General features: G+C 37.8%; 1 protein-coding gene across 5 annotated transcripts in view; it reads right to left on the bottom strand.

The window, feature by feature from the left end:
- The window catches only part of WDR72 (WD repeat domain 72), a 129,925-nt gene that overhangs the window by 50,628 nt on the left and 56,900 nt on the right, over positions 1-22,397 (bottom strand). For all 5 annotated transcript variants that reach the window (XR_008451933.1, XM_054078127.1, XM_054078129.1 and 2 more), the window contains 3 exons: positions 8,916-9,736; positions 3,926-4,017; positions 2,519-2,601 (listed from right to left, as the gene is read on the bottom strand). Coding sequence is in view for 4 of the 5 variants with exons in the window: in XM_054078127.1 (XP_053934102.1) it covers positions 2,519-2,601; positions 3,926-4,017; positions 8,916-9,736 (996 nt within the window). In the remaining variant the exon portion in view is untranslated. The remainder of the gene's footprint in view (positions 1-2,518; positions 2,602-3,925; positions 4,018-8,915; positions 9,737-22,397) is intronic.

Here is a 22,397-nt window from a genome sequence, read left to right as displayed (position 1 = left end):
GCCTCTGGCCTGGACAGGCGCACACTCTCCTGGGTGGAAAACTGGTTGGATGGCCGGGCCCTGAGAGTGGTGGTCAATGGAGTTAACTCCAGCTGGAGGCCAGTTACAAGTGGGGTTCCTCAGGGCTCAGTACTGGGTCCAGCCCTGTTCAATGTCTTTATCAGTGACCTGGATGAAGGCATTGAGTGCACCCTCAGCAAGTTTGCGGATGGCACTAAGCTGGGTGGAAGCGTGGATCTGCTGGAGGGTACGGAGGCTCTGCAAAGGGATCTGAACAGGCTGGACCGCTGGGCCGAGGCCAATGGCATGAGGTTCAACAAGGCCAAATGCCGGGTCCTGCACTTGGGGCACAACAACCCTGTCCAGTTCTACAGACTGGGGGAAGAGTGGCTGGAGAGCTGCACGGAGGAGAAGGATCTGGGGGTAATGATTGACAGCAACTGAACATGAGCCAGCAGTGTGCCCAGGTGGCCAAGAAGGCCAATGGCATCTTGGCTTGAATCAGAAACGGTGTGACCAGCAGATCCAGGAAGGTGATTCTCCCTCTGTACTCAGCACTGGTGAGACCACACCTTGAGTACTGTGCTCAGTTCTGGGCCTCTCACCACAAGAAGGATGTTGACGCTCTGGAGTGTGTCCAGAGAAAAGCAACGCAGCTGGTGAGGGGCTGGAGAACAAGTCATCGGGCACTGGAACAGGCTGTCCAGGGAGGTGGTTGGGTTGCCTTCCCTGGAGATGTTTAAGGAATGGGTGGATGAAGCGCTGAGGGACATGGTTTAGGGGATGTTAGTAATGGTTGGACTCGATGATCCAGTGTGTCCTTCCCAACCTGGTGATTCTATGATTCTCAGAGTGCTTAACCAGGCTGCTCAGGATTAATAAATTGGCCATAAATCTGTGTTTGCATAGAAGAAAAGTTTAACTAAGCCACCTTACCATTAACAAAACTTACAGTTTCATACAATTAATCGGTTGCTGAATACCCGCAGCTATTGCCACAAATCATTTTGAATGTTAGAATTTTTTACAGCACTATGGCTGCAAACAACCCAAAATCTGCACTACAAAGCAGGTTAACGAAGCTTATTGCAGCCACAAAGCTGTGTCTGAATAATGTCAAAATTTGAGAGGCATTGATAGCATGGTACTTGCAGTACCACTTCAGTGTCTTAAATTTAAAGCCTTTTCTGATGAAAAAAGTGTGATGCAGCTTATTCCACACCTTATCTTCCTGCCCACTAAGCTCCTATGGTAGATAAGATTATCATCGTTGTATAAACTGATCGGTCAGTAAATTAATTGAAAAATATAAATACACAGATCTCACAGAATCAGTTATGACAGGTTCCAGGGTCATACAGCTCTACACTATGAAGAGTTTCAGTGGCTGATCAGGTCAGCATGAGATTATATGGATTTAACATAACAATTGCAGCACTGAAACTGAGGTCCCGTACTCAATTTTTTTATTAAAAAGATTCAAAAAAACAATAAAAAAAAAATCTTACTGTAGGAGAAGGAGGGACAGTTTGTGAGGGAAGAAGAATGCTTAAATAATATAGAAAATGTGCAAACAAGGGGGATGTAACAACTGATAAGCTCAAGAAAAAATTCTGAATTAAACTGAATGTGAAGATTTGCAGAAACCATTACTGTTTGTCTAATAGAACAAGGAACTATCCCTGCAGTACACCCTGCACACGAAAATATTCTTTGCACTAGAAATGCAGCACAGAGTTGCATTCAATTTTAGAAATAACATAATCAAATACATTTGTAACAGGTATTTCCCTCTTCTGGAATAAAATCCCTTGTAGTATTATACTGTCTTCTGTTTTGTACTCCTGAACATTAAAAACACTCAAACAACCACACAACTTTATTTAAATGCATATTTCCAAAATGAAAAATGTTTTCTAGTTCTCACTGTTCAGACTGTGTCATAGTTACCTGTCAACTCTCCAGAAACTGTAATTTATCTCTCAAGACATCAGATTCTTCACTAACAATAGGTACGAGCTGTATCTGACCTGGGAACCCATAACTTACTTTTCTAAGTAATTCTTCAAGAGTGTTTTAATAAGTAAGGACTTGGAATGAATTATTTACCCTTTTAAGACAGCATTTTCTGTTTATTCTAATATATTGGTACATGACACTGCCCTTATTTTGATCTTTATTTTCCTGGAGCATAAAACAGCATTTGTAATCTAAGTTGCACCTGGCTGCTGGAGAACTGGTACCCATTTTTAAAGACATGCTCGACACAAGATCACCTAGATTAATGACTAGTAGGACAGTTATTTTCCCGCATCTAAACATGCACTTTAAGGCAAAATAGTTTCACAAATAGTGTATTTTATATTGAAATAATAATCTGCTTTCTGAATGGCATGATTTATGCAATCATTTCACCATAAATGCTAATATTATGCAACATTAGAGAGTCCAAATACTAAATTACAGCCAATGTTACTTAAGGATTACTCTGCATGAACTGACATAGGCTATTTTCTACCTTTATAGATCGGTCACTCCAACAACAGATGAGTTTCAGCAATGGAACACTCACGAAGTCTGGGGAATGATATCTACTTTTACCTAAAAAAACATACACATAGTTTATGAACTAAGGATACACATAGAAGTACATAAATAGAAATACATTTAACATGTGTGATATAGGAGATAAAAGTTAGATACAAGATGGGATATAAGTTAGATTACCTCAAAAGTTTTAGGTTATTCAGTAAAACTGATAATTTAGTCATCTCTACAATGCACCTTTCATGTACTCATTTTCTAACGCCACTTGATTTGATAGTCTATCTCTTTCTTCCAACAGGCATTTGTGCTGTCATCACAAGTTCTACAGCTACGGCGCATACAAGAGTCAGAGAAGAAAAAGTGCACTAAAAATTGATTTCAGGTGGGGATAGTAAGGCTTATATAAATAGTAGAGAGTCAAGATTTGAATTGAAAGAATTTGTGTTATCAGTCTAGCCAGGACTTAGTCTGTAACAGGAACACGTTTTGCTGGGTAATGTATACTGACAAATATCCATATTTTTTTTAGTTTTTTACTGTGGAACATTAATGTGAACAGATTACTTTATTCTGTCCTAAGCCAGAAAAGCTTAGGCATCTAAAGCTCTAAGGGCATTATTGAACAATCAAGATGACTCTTGTATTACTAAGGCAACAGATTGCTTGAAAGGCTTATATATATTATAGAATCATAGAATAGTTTGGGTTGGAAGGGACCTCAAAGATCACCCAGTTCCACCCCCTGCCATGGGCAGGGACACCTCCCACTGGCTCAGGCTGCCCAAGGCCCATCCAACCTGGCCTGGAACACCTCCAGGGATGGGGCAGCCACAGCTTCCTTGGGCAACCTGGGCCAGGGACTCACCACCCTCATGGTGAAGAAATTCCTCATGTCCAGTCTAACTCTGCCCCTCTCCAGTTTATCCCCATTGCCCCTCGTCCTGTCACTCCAAGCCTTTGTGAACAGTCCCTCCTCAGCTTTCTTGGAGCCTTTTCAAGGTACTGGGCAGCAGGTAATGGTGATGAGGAAAACGGGGGAGATGGGGGACAAGAGTGTTTGTTTGTCTTACTACATTTCTAGTTTTCTGATTGCTAGAAAATGCCTTCAGAAACTCAGTTGAATGTTTTGCCGTCACAGAAAAACTACCCTTGATTACAGCATTACTTAACAGTCAACATTTTGTTTACTTGATTTTGTCTTATTTACAGAAGAGCACAAAATAATTTAGTTTCTGTACTTGCAAACGGGACCTGCTCAAAGCTAAAGAACATAATTCTTTTTTTTATTATTGAAGTTAAATTATGTATTTTAGTAACCAAAAGCATGCAAAAAATATAACACTTAGAAGCTAAAATTGCCACTCTTCCAGATACTTACTGCTTGGTAACTCTCCATAAAAACTGGACAATGAAGGTGTTACTGCTTCTATATTTCGCCATTTGTCATGTATGGATTCTGATTTCTGTGGACTAAAAGAATATGGAACTATTAAACAAAACCTGAAAATAGTTACAAAAATCTTACGTCAAAAGGTTTTAAAGGTAGGTTTCTTAAGGTAGGTAATCTACTATCTATTACTATCAATTTTGCTTCTTCTTAAAAGCCACTTGCATTCTTTTGCTCATAAGTTGGTATTGAAGCACTTACACATACACAAGTACTGAAAAGTACCATTCATATGCAGGAACTTTACATTCAGGTAAAAAATTATTATAATTAACTTTTATGTTGTGTTATAGAAAAAAAATCTGAAAAATTGCATCAAAATATTATTTTCACAAAGGACTTGTTGCTGTTTTTTCCATTGCATAGGAAAAGAAGGGAAAGTGGCAGCTTTATTTTAAAGTTTTCTATTTTTTTTCCACAGTTTTAAATAATTTAAAATATTATTGCAATATTTGGCATTTCAGTACATGGCTACAATTTAGTGTTTATCTATTGCTCTTCAGTATTTTGTCACTGACTTAGCAACTTCACCTCTGGAAGACAAAGGATATGGATGGAGGGGAAAGGAAGTGAAAAACCTCTCCAAACCCTCGTGCTGTTTTAAACTAAATACTTATCTATAGTGACTCTGCACAAAATATATTTAGGTGCCATTTGAAAAAAAAATATTTCTCCTTTCAAATTCAAATTCAGTACAACCAACAGTCAATCATAGTATTTCAAGAGCTTTGCAATAATAAATAAGTCTGAAAGCTTTCAGCTTTAGGCATCAGGAACGGAGGCAGGAGAAAACAAATTCTTGAAGATCTTTTCTTTCTAGTTCCTTCCTGTTTTGGTCCCTTTTTTAGGATCTGAAACATTTCACTGCAGGTTCCTTTCCACAGACTGGGTCAAGTTGCAAAAAACCCAATGGATACTCAAATGCACTTATGAATAACAGGTTGTAGACTCAGGTCCAAGTGTTTCCAAGACTATGTTTTTCACACTTTATTCTTTTTATGATTATGAACATTTTTTCATTGAAATGTTCAAATTATGTTAAAAAATACTGATTTAGAAAGGATTTAAAATAACAAACACAGATTAGCATTGGTCTGATAATGTGCATTTAAAGCATGTCAGTCACTGCTCACTATTTTCACATTCCACAAATTTCATTTATCCAATCAAATACTAATAATTCATAGAAATACAATAATCTGAAACTTACTGATGTAAAACATGAGCCAAAAACTTAAGATAGGAACTGGTCAAGAGTTTTTCAACCACATGTTTTTCATTGGGGAATAATGATCCATCAAATCCATGTTTTAAACAGAAACATTCATACACACATGCTATCAGAGACAGAATTTCTACTCAAAATGAGAATACTAGACTCATTCAAGAAAACCCCATAGTCTTATGAATTCACCAAATTCAGTTTTTCTAGTTCTGATTCTCCAGATTAAAAGCATGCATATATGTGTGTGTGTGTTTTATTTAACAAAAAAGAAATTCTTTCACTCTTCCAAAGTCATTGGATGTGCCAAAGAACAGGGATTTAAACTTCATTATTGCATTCCCCAGATCAAGGCCATAGTTGACTGACACTAAAATAATTCTCATTGCAGCCCGATGAATATTTCATTATTAGAGGCAAAGTGGGCTCACTTAAGAAAACTGGAATCTCAAAATTATCATGAAACCGTGCAGACATTGTGTTACAATACAAGGAATAATTATACAAGCTCATTTCCCAGCATCAAAGCGGGCAGGACTATGTATATCAGCTGGAGATACACTAAGCAAAAGCCTTAGTCACTGGATAATCTGGTCAGATATTTTTTTTCCTGGCTTTAAAAGTTTAAAAGCCTTGGAGTTTGGGGCAGTGGGCTAACAGAAAACAAACTTTCACAGAATGAAGAATCATTCCTTGTGCTGTTGACATATAAGCTACTGAAAGGACTCCTTACAACTCTTACTAATTTAGTTCCTAATATGAGAGATGAGATCATAAGAGTTGTTTGTGCTGCAGTAATTCTTAGGAGATCAGGAACCTTAAAAGCTGTGAAAGTTGTCCTACTAAATCCTTCTGAAAATGCTGTGGCCAATTAGAATTCAGTGCACAGGTTTCTTCCCTTGACTATGCTGTAGTTTTAACTAAAACAACTGCTCAAACAAGTGTGCCTACATACTGTACGTTTAGAATCATAGAATAATTTGGGTAGGAAGGGACCTCAAAGCCCATCCAGTTCCATCCCCCTGCCACGGGCAGGGACACCTCCCACTGGCTCAGGCTGCCCAAGGCCCATCCAACCTGGCCTGGAACCCCTCCAGGGATGGGGCAGCCACAGCTTCCCTGGGCAACCTGGGCCAGGGTCTCACCACCCTCAGCGCGGAGAAATTCCTCTTCATGTCCAGTCTAAATCTGCCCCTCTCCGGTTTTTCCCCATTGCCCCTTGTCCCATCCCCACAAGCTTTGTAAACAGTCCCTCCCCAGCTTTCCTGTAGCCCCTTCAGGTACTGGAAGGTCGCTCTAAGGTCTCCTCAGCGCCTTCTCTTCTCCAGGCTGAACAACCCCAACTCTCTAGAAGGCAAACTGGACAAAATACTATTTGCTTTGTTTCTTTCAAATTTTTAATTAGGCAAAAGCACATTATTTTCACCGCTCAGCATAACAAAGAAAACTTATTCCAGCCATGAATATGGAGTAAATTATGAATAAGGATAAATCATATGTCTGTGGCATGAAATTATTTCCCGTGGTTCTAATCCGCTTCTTCCACGAATGCTGGCACAGTAACAGTCTCATTGGTTCTACATCTAAAAATGATGGTTCTTGACTGCAATGGGACATCATTTGCAGTTTTAGAGAGGTTAGAAAGTACTGCAAAAACCTTAAAATACCTCCAATGTTTTTAGATTTATTCAGTGGTAGGGGAAAAAAAAAAGTGAGTTGGCTGAAGTCTAAAGTTCTGAAACAGTTCTTGAAAGGCAGGAAAAAGATAAACTGTGTGCTATTATGGGACAGAGCTAGAATGAGAAAAACAGTTTCCTGCTACCAGTGGTGTAAAGAGGAAAATGTCCAGGTGACTAAAACCTCTGAGGTCTGCGTTGATAAAAATGCAGCAAACACAGTCTAGTTCTGATCAAGTTCCCTGAGAAAGAACACTTTATCATTCAAATAACATAGAAAAATTGTAGCTACTTCTCTAATTTCTTAATGTGTAAAAGATGAAGAGAAAAGAAGGTACATCCTCAAAAGTAAGGAAGAGCGTGCAAGTACAGCCAGAACAGTGTGTTGTCTCTGTACAGACCCACAGCACTTGCAGTTGCTGTTTAGGAACTCAGGAAAATACAGAGCTCAGGAAAAAGAAAACAAAACAAAAACACCCACAAGAACAAAGCCCACAAACAAAACGAAATCCAAGAAAAGAACTGAATGGATATAACTAAAGTGCCCCTACGCAGATAAGGCCATTGGGAGGCAATAACCCACGCTGAAGCATCACAAATGGCACCAAACTGAAAATTAGCTACAAGACAGCTATAAGCAGGTATAATAGTCAGCTCTGGGAAAAGAGGCAATCCAAACCAAACCATGTGAAAATCCCAAACAAAACATTTCAGAATCTGTAAATAAAATCAATAACTTTTTTTGTAATCAAAATTTATGGGAATTTTTCCTCTGCTTCATACAAAAATTCACTTATTTCCACAAGTGATGCTAATTTTTATGGCTTTACATGTCCTGCAGAAAACTTTAAATTATATAGTTCAGTTTTCAGAAAAATAAGAAAGTGCCTTTTTTCTTGCAGTATCTTTAATACTTACAATTTTATGGGCAATATATTCCAAAGAGAGAATACGTATGCCTGGGAAAAATGTTTGATTCTGGTATGATGAGTAACTTCAACTACACAATGTCTTTCCAGCAGAGACAATGCAAACGTAAAGTCTTACACGGAAAGAAACTCATGTTCAATGTGGAATCCTGGAAACAACCTTTTATATGAGAGCTTGTGTTGAATATGGACCAAGAGGCAATGTGATTAGCAGTAAAAGTAACTGAGAAATGCGCATTTGTCCTGTGGGACGGTGCACATCTCTTGACACAGGCCGAATGCCTAAAGCTTTGTGGAAAATGCACAGATATTTGCATTATCGGTACCAATATTTTTTGTCCTTCTCCTTGCCTCTGGGCCATAGCATCACCAACACAGAAGTTAATTGTCCCTAATATGATGAATACAGACCAACCTAGGTTTGCTGAACAACATGAGTCTGTGAACAATACCCATTGTCTGATTAGTATGCTCTAAATAATGTTGAGTGTGCTATTTTTCCTTTAATGATGAAAAAGCATTTAGTCAATAGATTTGTTTTGAGTAACATAAATGTTACTTTGGATTGTACTCACAACGTAAGGGCTGATGAGGCATTCATTCCCAGTAGCTGCTATTATTACTGAGGGGGTTTTACTTTTTGTAGCTTAACTGGGACAGACTGTTCTCATCTCTCATGTTTTATTTATGTGTGGAGCCAAGGGTTTAATGGTAAAGGAAGTATATTGCTTACATGGAATGGAAGTTAAAACAGTACAAATGTGCTAATGCCTGTCTCAAAATGTGCCTGAAGAGACTTCATTATTCTACTTAGTCTAAACTGTAAGGAAAAGTGATATCTGGAAAATCAAAGTGTGAAGCTGGATAATTCAAGTTCTTGTTCTGTTGAAAAAAATTTCTTGCATCAGTTTTCTCATCTGCTAATCAGAGAAGTATAAAACCACTTAACTTTATCCCAATCTCCTTTTGTTCAAAGAACGTCCTAGAAAAAGCTCTAGAGAAAGAAGTCCATATTTAAGAAAAGCATTTGTTTCATATTTTTCACTTTTTAGCCAATATGAAGGAAGAAAAGACTCATAATGAAGTGTTCTTACCTTTCAATTTCACCGATAACTTCTGAAGGTAAGCTCATTACCCTGTTGATTAAAGCTATTCTGCTAAATAAGAAGAATACTGTTTCCAATCCTTTCATTCCATTAGCATTGTTTTCAAGTCCATCCTTCTTTCCAGCTTGTCCTTCAGTTGCAGCAAGGTATTTGTTTGACAAATCAAGCACTCTTTTTGGAAAGAAGTTCATTTCTGCATGTTCTTCTAGCACACCATAATCAGTATATTTCCCTCCCGGCAACATTAGCGATAGGTGGTTTTCCCTAGATACCAGTCCAAAAGAAACAGGACACTGAAGTCTCAAGATACCCAAGTGCCTAACACAAAGATTGTCTATTTCTTTATCTATATCCCACGGTAAGACACATGACAATAGCAGTTTAGCTGTATCAGTGGTGACGTTCACATCGATGTTTCCTGATGGTTGCATTCTAGCCTTTCTTGAACTCTTCATTTTTTTCTGTCTTTTCATGCCACCACTTTCTTCCAAAGGCCTGGCTGCGTTGTTATCCCTGCAGACCTGGTTGGAGCAAACAGCATCTACTTGCCCATCCACTGGAGATACGGAGCCAGCAGTTTTATTTCTTCTTAATGTCAACGCCCTTTTCTCAGTAGTACTTTTGGCTCTTTCTAGCGCGCCGTGGTTGTGGAATGAATTTGATGACTTCAATCCATTGAGTTGAGATGACAGCAGAATTTCCTCAAGTTCTTCCACATCAAATAAGAGAACATGAAAGTTTGTATTGTTCCATTTTGTTTTAACTGGTAAAATAGTGAAGGGCTGTTGGATGCAGCTGGTATCAGTTAACTGTAAGAAAAAGATTAAGCGTCCAAAGACAAGTTCACAGTGTTTTGTAGTTTTTAAGATATTAGTATAGAATTGCATACTGAATTATGGCCAAATCTATTAACTTCATTAAGTTAAACTTAATTATATTCACTCAGTTCTCACTAAGGAAAGAGGATTTTCTTCCAAACAGCTTAAGCTATACAGAAACATATGCATGTCAATACTATAATACAGGCTCCCTAACATCTTCAATTACACAGCCATGCTATAAATTGCATGTATATTTGCCAAAACTCTAGGCATGTATATCTTTTGCTAGGTCACATTTCAAGCTAAAAGGCTCTTAGGAAAGTTTTAAAGAAAAAAGCTTTGGTTTTGTTTTTTTTTTTTTTTTAAAAATAATGCTAGAGAAATGAATCCTACAACGTGAAAAATTCTTGCAAGCCTTAAGAATCTGAATGCCTTGCGGCAATTTGATAAACGTCAAATAAAGAGTATGCCTTTTGCCATTTCACAACATGCAAAACTATCTTAAAGTTACTTAAGTCTGAGTTAAGTTGCATATACTTTAGCAGCAACAATAAAGAACTTGCTTAATTAGATCTCCAGCTATAAAATGAATTACCTTAGGCAAAAATAATTGAAAGAAAGAGGCTATAGAGCTACTACAACACTTGTGAATGTCTGACTTGTCCTTGTGACACCCTATTTCCAACCCGGATGTCTCTGAAGTTCCCCATACTTCATCCCCAAATTTAAAGGCCTTTCACAGCAACAGATTTGCAAAGCATCATTTCAGTTCCACACAGTGAAGTGATAATTGTCCTGGTATAAATACATGTCGGATTACTGTTGTAACAAACATCCAAGGACAATTATTTACGAATCCTCCTAAAATCTGGCAGAAATTAAGATTTGAGAACAGCTACAATTACTCACAACTTTAGACTGAGGTACTAAACTATGGTAACAGCAATCTAACAATGATTAAGTGTAATAGTGTCAGCCAAACATGAGAAAATCATCAAAATAATCTTCTGAGAATTTTTTTAAACTCAGTTTTATTCATGCAGTTTCATTAATAAATGACAAATTATTATTCTGAACAAAAGTTTACATCTTCTACAGCTAGAGCTAATTTTTCTTTTCCCTGTGTCCTTGGCACAGGGCAGATACTGTGCTGTGACAAACTCCTGAAGAGGGGATGTCTTTGGACACATTAAAAATCAGCTCCTTAAAACAAACACCAAGGAAAAACTTACCCACACAAATGCCCATTACAAACAATCTCTCCTGGACACTAGTATCACAGAACGTAGTCTAAGCATACAGTAGAAATAGAAAGAACACAATATTTGAGAAGAAAAACTAGGATAAGAAAGTCTTCTCTATTAGGACTACAGTTTAGATTCTAAGTAGGACCTGTGGACAGAAGGCAAAGGAAGAATAAACACAAAGATGAAGAAAAATATTCATATAAAGCCATGTGAATGGAGACCATATGCAGGGAGGAATAAGATCCTAAGGAAGAACAAGTCTGAGGGGGAAATTCCCAAACTGGTATTGTAGCCCTTTGGATATTTCTGTGTAAGGAGAACATTCCATTCTTGCTTTTCCCCCACTCCCAGTTTCCCATGAGTACTTCAGGAGAGACACCTTGCCTTGGGCTTCTGTGCCAGCTAATTTTTTAAAGTCTTTAAGGAGAAGAAAAACAATAAGTTCCCTCAGATCCCATATCCCAATCCAGATCCACTTACAAGAGTGGATTCATGCCTCACACATCCCTACATTCAGAAGAAAAACATTTTCCATTCCTGCCACCCTTTTCCCGACACAACTTTCTATGTTTGTGAATTCCCAGCATGACAGAGCTTCTGCAGGCTTCCGAACGCAGAAAACACGAATGGGGGCACGGCAGAACAGCAGCCTCTTCTGCTGCTTCCTTACTCCCTTTTTTTTTTAATTACAAAAGGACGGAACATATCTACCACCTAATAAAGAATCTGCAATAATATTAATACTCCCAGAAACAGTTAATGATAAATATTAAAATTTTTAAAGGATGATCCTAATGTTTCACTAAAACCTGTTTTCCTCCTCAATTTTAGTTACTGACTGCATTTTAAAACATAAAATCTGAAAGGATAATTCCTTTAAAGCAAAAACAAATAAATAAATAAATAAATTTAAGTGCTTTGCAAATACCATCTCTGGTCATTATGAACTTTTCCATTTATTTCTTTTTTCATATGAAATCTAATATTACAGAGAAATCACAGAAATGTTTAACGGTAGGAATGTCTGTATGTCGTCTCATCAAACCTCTTGCTCTACAGACTCTCATCTCACTGATACTTTTATGAAACTGCTGGCATTTCGGAATTCATTTTCTGAGTTAAAAAAAACCACGACAAACATCCAATAGTAACTTGGAGCAAAAATCTTACTACTTCTGCATGCAATTAAAAACCATATCAAAACCTGAACTAAATGGAAAAGTGCTGAACCATTAAAAATACCCTAATAAACTTTCATTAGAGAGACAAAACTCAATTTTCATCTGAGAGACACAGGTTCCTAGAAGATCATCTGCTTTCTTTCACAGCAGTCATCATGCCGCAGTGCCAAGCCGCATTCCACGAAAGTACCGAGAAGATCATCCAGTGGTAACGTTATGAGATTCTGGCACAACATCTTCTATCAGAATTCTGCTATATCTATTAAAGAGATATATTTTACCTTCAGGAGAACAGCAGATCTGAGGGAGTATAAATTCTTCATTGATGCTTTTGCCCTTTTCTTTAAGCACTTACGACTTGTATGTTTTTATTGTGCCGCACAAGCCTACAGTCTCAGCACTGTGTTCATTCTAGATGTTTCACCTTTACCAACACAGACACAGAGAAAGATACCAAGAAGCAACTTTTCAGCCCAGTGATACTCTTGCAAACAATCATGCCAGCCTCCATATCACAAGTGGCGTACTTTTCTAGATCGCTGTTCTAATTCTCTTGTGATAATTTGAAATATCCCTCTAATACAGAGAATTGTGTCTGTTCAAAACAGCTGAATATTAAAAGGAACCATCGAGTGTCAGTAAATAGCACAACAATTGGCTTTAAATGGAATGCAATGTTGATTAACTCCTCTTTCTCAGGCTCAAGACTACTCCTTACCAAAATCCTTTTATGTTACAAACTATGATTTTATAGCATTAGCTATTTTGAAATTTTTAATATTGTACAAATAAAGCAAGGAAAGAAAGTGACTCTCTAAAACCTAAAAGTTATTTGACTATTTAGTTTTGGGCAATAATATCATTTGGCTTCCTGTTATTTAGATACCGATGCTTCGACCAGATGAGTATGCACTCTAAATACATAATCTTATTTAAAGACCTCCAAAGGGAGTCATAAGTAAGAGATTCTAACTGCTTGTTCGGGATTTATTTTTTATCGCTATCCCTTTTCCTTTTTTTTTAAAAAATAATACATTATAGTTAAGTACTAGGATTACTTTAATCTTTAATTATGCTGTTTCCTAATGCACAGGGAGAACCCCATGGAATGCAAACACTGGAATTCACAAGTTAGCTTTTACATTAATAGAAGCTATTATTATTTGACCTATCATACTCATTTTCTCTATATATTTCTATTTGGTCGATTACAATTTAGAAACTTTAGGACTATCACCATCCAAACAAAAGAAAATACTGTGACAATGTGTCAATCTCTTGAGGCATCTGATGTGCATGAAGTCACAATAAATGTTTATTGGCAACATGAAAGCTTATTGACGTTGATCCTAAAAGCATCCACCAAGTTATCTTAGCTCTCTGCCATAGGCATTTCATTCCTATGAAAGAGGGTGGACATCTAAAGCTTTAGACATAAAACACTATTTAGGAAATATGGACAAGCTATTTTCTGTAACAGAAGATGACACGCAATGGAAGGAAACCCATAAAACTAACTGTGAACTAGAGAGCTAGGAATAGCATTTAATGATGGATATTGAAGAGCAAATTAACAGAGATTTACATCCTATACTGTGCTTTTCCTGAAGTTCCGGAAGTATATCGCAAAAATAAATCCTTCTACGTGCAGAAAAATGCTGCCTTTATTTTTTTCCAAATATGCGCATTAAGAGTTTAGTAACTCAGTGTCAACAATCGGCTAACAGCAGCAAGACCAAAGCCTGACTTATCTCCGACCCACGCAGTCCAACTTCGAGGCCACTCTGTTGCCAACACAGGCTTCAGTAATGAAAAGTTCTCTTTGTCCTTCTTTTCTGACAATTTCTGTTCAACTCATACTCAGTTATCACAGGACTGCCTTTCAAACCCAAACCGTTTAAGCAGACAGGACTGTATACATCCAAGAATCAAGCCATTTAAGCCTTATTATTCTCCCAGTGAATTTCAAAGGATCTTGTCAAAAAAAGAATTAATTTAGTAATACAGAGGCTTCTTCCAATTCTGCAAGTCAAAAGACCACCACACTACGATGTACTGAACACAACCTACAGATTTTGGTAATTACCATTTAGAAAGACAGTACAGAAACATCTTTTCTAGTTTACCATTGCTGGTTCTAAATTTTATTCTTGATGTTCAACATTCTGATTCTGTATTTACAGGTCTCCCCTGACCACCATTATTCCATCTCCTTTTACTATTTAGCCGAAAAATTGCAAAGACTTTAATTACTCATTTTAAAAACCTTCTGGAAGCTATTACGGAGAGGGCAAACTATATGACTTTTCACAGCTTCAGTTATTTTATTGAGATTTTGAAAGATTATCTTCACTCTCTTTGTCACTGTCCAAGTGTATGAATCTAAAATAACTGCAAATGTTAAGGTTCTCTGCTGTAATGAAAATGTTTGTGAAATGTGCTCCCTCTTTTCTTGCATTGCTAGCGTAATCACAAGCCTTACAGGGAGTTACTCCAAAGGAAGCGTATCCACTTCGGAAGTGCCTGACCTCAGCGCTGAGGAAGGTTATAGAGCAGACAATCTTGAGTGCCATTACGTGGGACACACAGGATAAGCAAGAAATCAGGCACAGCCAGCATGGGGGTAGGAAAGACAGGTCCTGTTTAATTAATCTGATCTCCTTCTGTGACACTTAGCAGATGAGGAAAAGGCTGTGGATATTGTCCACCTAGACTTTAGCAAAGCCTCCTAGAAAAACTGGCTGCTCATGGTTTGAACAGGCGTAATCTCCTCTGGGATGACTGCGCCTAGAGAGTTGTGGTGAATGGAGTTAAATCCAGTTGGTGGCCAGTCACAAGCCCTGTTCCCCAGGGCTCAGTATTGTGGCTGGTGCTATTTAATATCTCCATCAATGATCTGGATAAGGGGACCAAGTGCACCCTCAGTAAGTCTGCAGACGACACTAAGTTGTGCAGGAGTGTTGATCTGCTCAAGGAAGGCACTACAAAGGGATCTGGACAGGCTGGATCGATGGGCTGAGTGAACTCCAACGGTATGGAGTTCAGCAACCCTCAGTGTTGGGCCCTGCAACTTGGTCACAACAACCCCATGCAACGCTACAGGCTTAGGGAAGAGTGGTTGGAAAGGTGCCTGGTGGAAAAGGACTTGGGGTGTCGGTTGACAGCTGGCTGAACATGGGTCAGCAGTGGACCATGTGCCTTACAGCATCCTGGCTTGCCTCAAAAGTGGTGTGGCCAGCAGGACTAGGGAAGTGATCGTTCCACTGTACTCACCGCTGGTGAGGCCACACCTCAAATCCCATGTTCATTTTTGGGCCCTTCTCTGCAAGGAAGGCATTGAGGTGCTGGAGAGTGTGCAAAGAAGGGCAACGAAGCTGGTAAGGGCTTAGAGCACTGCTACGAAGAGCGACAGAGGGAACTGGGGTTGTTTAACCTGGAGGCTGAGGATAATCACTGCTCTCTACAACAACCTGAATGGAGGCTGTAGCTAGGTGGATGTCAGTCTCTTCTCCTAAGTAATGAGCAATAGGATGAGAAGAAATGGCCTCAAGTTGAACCAGGGAAGGTTTAGGCTAGATATTAGTTAAAATTTCTTCACCAAAAAGGTTGTCAAGAATTGGAACAGGCTGTCCAGGGAAGTGGTTGAGTAACCACCCCTGGAGGTATTCAAAAGATGTGTAGCTGTGGTGCTTATGGACACGGTTAAGTGGTGAACATGGCAGTGTTACATTTACAGTTGGACTTTTTGGACTTAAAGATCTTTTCCAAGGTACACAAAATCCCTTAATTGTTCGTCAGTCAAGAAAGAAAACTTTAGTAATAAGACATGTTTTCACAAAGGTAAAAATGGTCATGCTCAGGGCTAAAAAAGGTTTTAATTGTCACGCTACAGCTTACCACTTATTTTTGTTCGAAACTAAGAAGTAGGAAGCACCTATTCATTTCATTTTGTGTATACATGCATTATCTCAAAATCAGTCAAATAGCACCATTAGCCATTTCAGTTAAAATATTGCGCAGTCACTAACCAAAACTGGTAAGTATCTCATGAAGCTTCTATAATTAACGATTAGATCTTAATTTATACATTTCCAAATCACATTCTAAAATAGCCTACTTGTTTTTTTTTAAATTTATTTTGTTTTTATAATAAATAAAACACTTTTTTGAAGCTGAATAGTATATTGATAAGGCTAGCTTTGCTTTGTTCAAAATATAACCATTTGTGTGACGATCACGTTTCTGCCTAAAAACTGGAACGTGGAACACTTTTACTGCTTGAGGAGATCTGCATTGATGGATAAGGCTCCCTATTAAGCCTTCACCTGCACACTTCAGAGCAAGAAGTTTGGCTACAGATCAAAATATTCAGAAAGTCATGAAACTCTTGTGCATCCTCTCTGACCGACCCATGGCAGAAGCAGCTTTCTACATCCAGGAGAGAATGGGATTCAGGGAGGCTTTGAAATGGCAAGCTGTACTGCACATGTAGCAACTACCACTTCTGTAATAGCTCCCTAGTCCTCTGCTAAAGAGCTGGGACGAGAAGAGCGGGGGCAACAAACTTTGCAGACTCACTTTAATTGATTTCTTCTGGCATGGAATCTATTACTGCCCCAAAACTTACCAGCTTGTTGTTCTACCTCCTTTCTTCTCCCTTTACAGATCTCTTCCAGAACACCTTAGTACCCAAGGAAAAATCTGCCTGTGTCAGGGGGAGGGCAGGGGTCTATCCTAACTGTTGCCCCTAAATACATCAAGACATGCCATTATCTTTAACAGGTTTAAGACAGACATACCACATAAAAATTTCATGGAAAGTACAATTCAAGTGTTATTTTACCTAGCTGCCTTCTCATCTCTAAAGGCCTTTTTCCACTGGGATCCCACTTGCTCTAGGAACACTATTCCACTTAAAATACACCCTTCCATTAGCTGTCAGGGATTCCCATACTGTTTCAACTCCTTATATATATGTACTTGCTCCACACATCAGCTTTCTTTACCAGATGAATTCTATTGTGGGGTTTGTGCTAAAAACAGATCTGACAAGAATTGTCTTGACGTTCATTTTACATAAAGGAAATAAAGTGGTAAAGTCACATGGCAGATTTTCAGAAGGCAAACCAGACTCAAAATATATTTAGACTTCACTTTGGTACCAGCGATGAGAAATTGCTCAGTTCTCACTGTGTGTGGGTAGTATCAACTTCTGAGTAAAGTAAGTCCTGAAGTATTAAACGTGACTCTTTCTTACAGACTTTTGGCCTTCTTTATCCACTGTGCTCTCACTTTATCCAAAACATAACAAGATAAAAGTAATAGAAAATGGGCCAAAGTTTCCAGTGCCTGCAGGATGAATCATGCTGTGTAAAGCATAAACGCGAGCTATTCTGCTGATTCTAGTTATTTTTAATTATGTAACATTAGAGGTATTTAAATGTGTTCCTTTAAGTTTTCTCTCTTGAGAGAGAGTATATTTTGATCCATAAGCATTAAAAAAGTCAGAAAAAACATCAGTGTCCTCTTTTATCCACTAGTTGCTGCCTGCAAAGGTTCAAGAAAACATTAGACAAGAACTGAACAACTAATTTTCAGGTGAGATTAGTTAGGTTTGAGGGTGGTGGGTGAGCTTAATTGAAGCACTGTCAAAGAAGACTGGAAGACTCTTTCATTAACAGAAACTGCGATGCTTCTGATTCCTTTGGAGTGGGAGATTTTCTTTCTCATTTGCCCATGTTTTTAGGGCAGATTTATGCTTTTCTATTTTGACAGTCATTAGACTGTTTGCTTTTAACTGTGGCCCAATACAACAGCACGCTCAAGTACATGAGAAAAATCTGGCAGATAAACAAGACTTCCTCTTTTAAAGAGTAATTACTTAATAATGAAGCATACTGACTATAAAGAAATTTGCTAATTTAATCACCACCATCCCACAGTCTGCTCATTTGCTTTCAATGAAGACTTCCTATGAACAGAAGTACTTCACCCTTGCAAACAAGTATTTTTAAGCAAATCCCAGTATGAAGTCACTAAAACCACTGCGCCTTATCATCTTTAAGAAGTTTCTTGATATGATCATTTCTGAAATATCAAAGTGACGTTTCAGAATACAATATCAGTATATTTTCTTCAATGAAATTAACACTCATTTTTCTCATCTGTCTTTGATGTAATCTAACCTGGAATTACACCACAAAGACAAGTGAAACTTTATAAAGTATTTATATGTTTAAATCACTTATTGTTCATTACTTCCGTGGCAATCGAGAACATTCATAGTAGAATTATTTGGTTTTTACGACTAAAACATGAAGAACCTCAGTTACAGAAATAAAAAAAGGAGAGCGGGGCAGTAGAACATACCAAAAAAAAAAAAAAAATATATATATATATTGAGGGGTAAGAATTTCTTGTGTCTTGAACACGCCAGTTACTGGGAGGCCAACAGAATTTCACTTTTCTCAGACTCGTGTCTCATCATTGGTCAGGCTCTGCGCTCACAAAAAATAAGCTTGTCACACAGCTTCTTGTAAAAGTTATTTAACTACTCCTAACCTGTCTCTTACATTTGTACTTCATGGAGCTGGAAAAACTGTTTTAACTGAAGCATGGCTGCCATACCTAGGGCTCAAACATTAACTTATATTGCCAGTGACAGCTCTATTCTATTCTCCATGATGCTTTATCCTTGACAGTAGGAAGCAATAACACAGTTATTGGTTTGGGTTTGTGGTTTTTTTTTTTCGTTGGTTTGGGGTTTTTTATATTTATTTATTTTAAATACAGAATAGCTTAGTAAATGTCTCTATTTGCATAGACATTGTTTCTCTTTAATCTTTTTAAAGAAAATAGTAGCATTATATATAACATATAAAAAGAAACATATAAAAGAAAGCATTATGCTTTGGGGACATGTTTGCAGGTGCTATCTGATGCACAGTTTTGCAAAAGAGGAAATATGCAATCGTCTCACGGAATTGTCTCAGAAAACAAATACATAAGCAATGCACAAAATGGCTGGCACGGGTAAATTAAAGCATTAAATTCATTTCTAAATCCTCTGAGCCCTCAGTTGCTAGAGATGGTAGTTGATAGTAGTAAAAAAAAAAAAATTGCCTCCTTGAAATGTGCCTGGTGGACAGCAGCTTGATGATTGGCAGCACAAATAGAAGACAAACGAAAAAGCCTTCAATCTGCAGCTGATGCACAGGAAGAACATGGGGAGCTGAGTTTACAATAGAGAAAACATTACCAAGCTAATGGCACAGGCAATCATTTGACCACCATGCATCTCTGATAGCAGCAGGGCATCCATTTTCAGTTAAGTGTTAGAGTACCTTTTTGCTTTCTCTGACCACTGCAGGGGTAAAACAACCTAGCGCGTGAAACCCACTGACTGGTAATAAATTACTATATTGGATACTTTTTGTTTTCTTTCAGCAATGACTTTACTGTGTATTCCTGCTATCATTACCAATTAAAGTGGAGATCGCGTTAGCAAGCTATATCTAACTGTATATCAGTCCCTATGCTCCAATTGCTTCGGCAAGTATCACGGGGTCAAGAGGCTCCTTTGACCTTTATCAGCTAAGTCTCTCCGACCACTCACTATTTGAAGCAATCTCAGCTGAACAGATGGACACTTTTGCAGACTCCATAAAGCTTAGAATATAAAGATAAATGAAATTGTGTTTGGGGCTTCAAACTGGTTTATGAGCATAAAATATTGTTAGCAACTTCCACAAAAATCTCAGATTTCAAACAGCACATCTTGAACCCATACCATGAACACAACACCTCTTTATCGACTAGGAAACTGTATTTTTTTTTGTTCTAGCTTCTACAGATAAAACTAAAAACTTACGTGCTTAGTTAGTACAAAGTCACTGCTGAATTTAGAAAGCCTAATTTAATTACTTTAATCATTAAAAGACAAGCAAGAAGAAAATGTAACATAGGGTTTTTTTACCATGCTGGTCAGTTAGAGCAGCATAACGCACATAATCAAACAGATCTTTAAGTGCAAGAAGACTAAAACTGCTGTATACTACACAGTATTCAGAGAAGACTTGATCTTCATTTCAAATTTCCTTATCTTGAAATATCTCAAATATCCCTTTCTTAAAAGCTTTAAAATTACTGCACCAAAAGTTTAGTCATACAACCTGAAAAAGCTTCAAATTTCCTAGGTGATGGCTTGAGGAATTGGTACTGATTAGATATAAATGCAGCTTTGCAATCACATTTACGTATTTGTAACCGAAATAATACAGTTCATAGTTCAACAATAAAACTGAATGGCCTTTATTTTGAGCTAAATCACATCAGCAGACCTGCCCTGTTAAGTTCATAACTTTAAGTAACGAATGTTATACAGGCTTAACTAGATTTAGTGTTGAAAATTTCTTGAATTAGATAAAACCATGGGATACTTTTTTGTTTCTTTAAGCCTGGTATGGTTTTCAGTACAATAAATTTCCAAGAGGTAAAATTCTGATCCGTATTTCTCAGGATGTCATGGAAGTTTCACAGGAATACACGCCCAAAACATTTTCTTCATTCTAATATCATCCCAACTCAACCAGCAAGTCAAAACCACCTTAATAACAATGAACTCACTGTCATTTGCAAATCACAACTGTCTTATTTTCTGGCTCAGCTGAAAGGATAAACAATCCAGGATATGTGTAAAGATGCATTTAGGTTAAAATAGTAACTAACAGCAGGCAGAAAATAGAAGTAACTCTTAAATATACACCATAAGCCATCTCTGAAAGAACCTGCATAGGAAGAAAGGATGCAAATTGTTCCACATAAAGACCGTATGCACTTTCCAATCCTATATAACTCCTATCTGCAATTCATACGTGCCCACCCTTATGTCTAACCCTGCCAACACCCCCCGGAGCTTAGAATTTAGGAAGTGTGAGAATCGTTCCTGTTCCTAAAGGTATCCACCACCACTCAATGTGGGCAGACAGGTCAGGCCTGCCTCTCCAAAGAAATGCTGGACTTACGCATAGGGTGAAGAGTAACGGTGTTCCTATACCACATTAATTCATATTCCTTACCTTCAGACACTTGACTTGGTTATGGGCAGATGATCCTCTTTAGGGGGCATTCAGAACTTTCTCTTATTCATTTAGCTGTTTTAGACCTCAGGACAGGCATATAAGGAAATAAGTCTAAAAATCCTGGAGTCAATAGTGGTGTCCGAGTTTGCTTTCATGTGCTTGACCTGAGGCTTGATCATTTGGCCAACGCACTCCCAAACAAAGGTGCCAATTAATGTTGAATTTTCCTATATGAACTAGTTTAAAGAAACTGCTTTAAACTTGCTTTACATTACTTTTATACTATTCATTACAACTCTGGTCATATTACTCAGGATGTCCAAAACCTCATAAGAATCCATCTCCTGCACAGAACAGGCTACAATTTTTTTTGAGTTCACATTACCAAACTTTGTCTATCAATTTAACTGCAACATAAGCATAATGTCTTTCTTTCCAACACTAGAATCTTGATCCTCATTTTTAATCCCAGTGGAGAGTGTTACTTTTGCAAGCCTTCGAACAGTAATTATGTCATCACTCCTGATGAGTCTGTTTTCATTTCCACACTGTCTGCCTGCTTCTTCATCACAGGCACTGAACTTAAATTTCCCATCTGGTTTAAGGCAAATGTACACATTAAAGTGATCCTGGAGACAAATTATAGCATCATATCAAAGATTAACTGGTAAATAAGGGTAATATACAGAATATTTTTCACATTAGTTTCAACAGCAGGAAACAAGTCTACATTTTGTTTTTCAGGAAAAGATTTGAAGAAACACATATGATATATTGACAAGTTTACACAGACAACTTTTGCTTTGCTCTAGAATCCAGATCACTCACTGCCTGATCAGTCATGCTGTATCAGAAAGGCAATTCTAAACACAATACCCTTAACAAAGCTTCTTCTACCATTTTTACTACAGAAAGAATATAAAAATGAACTGGAGATCCGCTCGTCTCAAAGTTAAGATCCGTCTTTCACATGAACAGTCTCTGTACAAAGAAAAATTTAGACAGAAGGGAAGGAAAAGGTGCTTATAAATGAAATCTTATCAATTTATATACTCAAGATTCAAATACTCTGTTGATATCTAAATATATTAACCTCTCTTGCATATAGAGGTAAATTTCCTAATCATATCTTTAGAAATAT

The sequence above is a fragment of the Cuculus canorus genome, chromosome 12 (genome assembly GCF_017976375.1).
Source record: "Cuculus canorus isolate bCucCan1 chromosome 12, bCucCan1.pri, whole genome shotgun sequence".
Classification (NCBI taxonomy): Eukaryota; Metazoa; Chordata; class Aves; order Cuculiformes; family Cuculidae; genus Cuculus; species Cuculus canorus.
The sequence above is the reverse complement of the archived record's forward strand: the minus strand, read 5'-3'. Positions and strand labels throughout refer to the sequence as shown.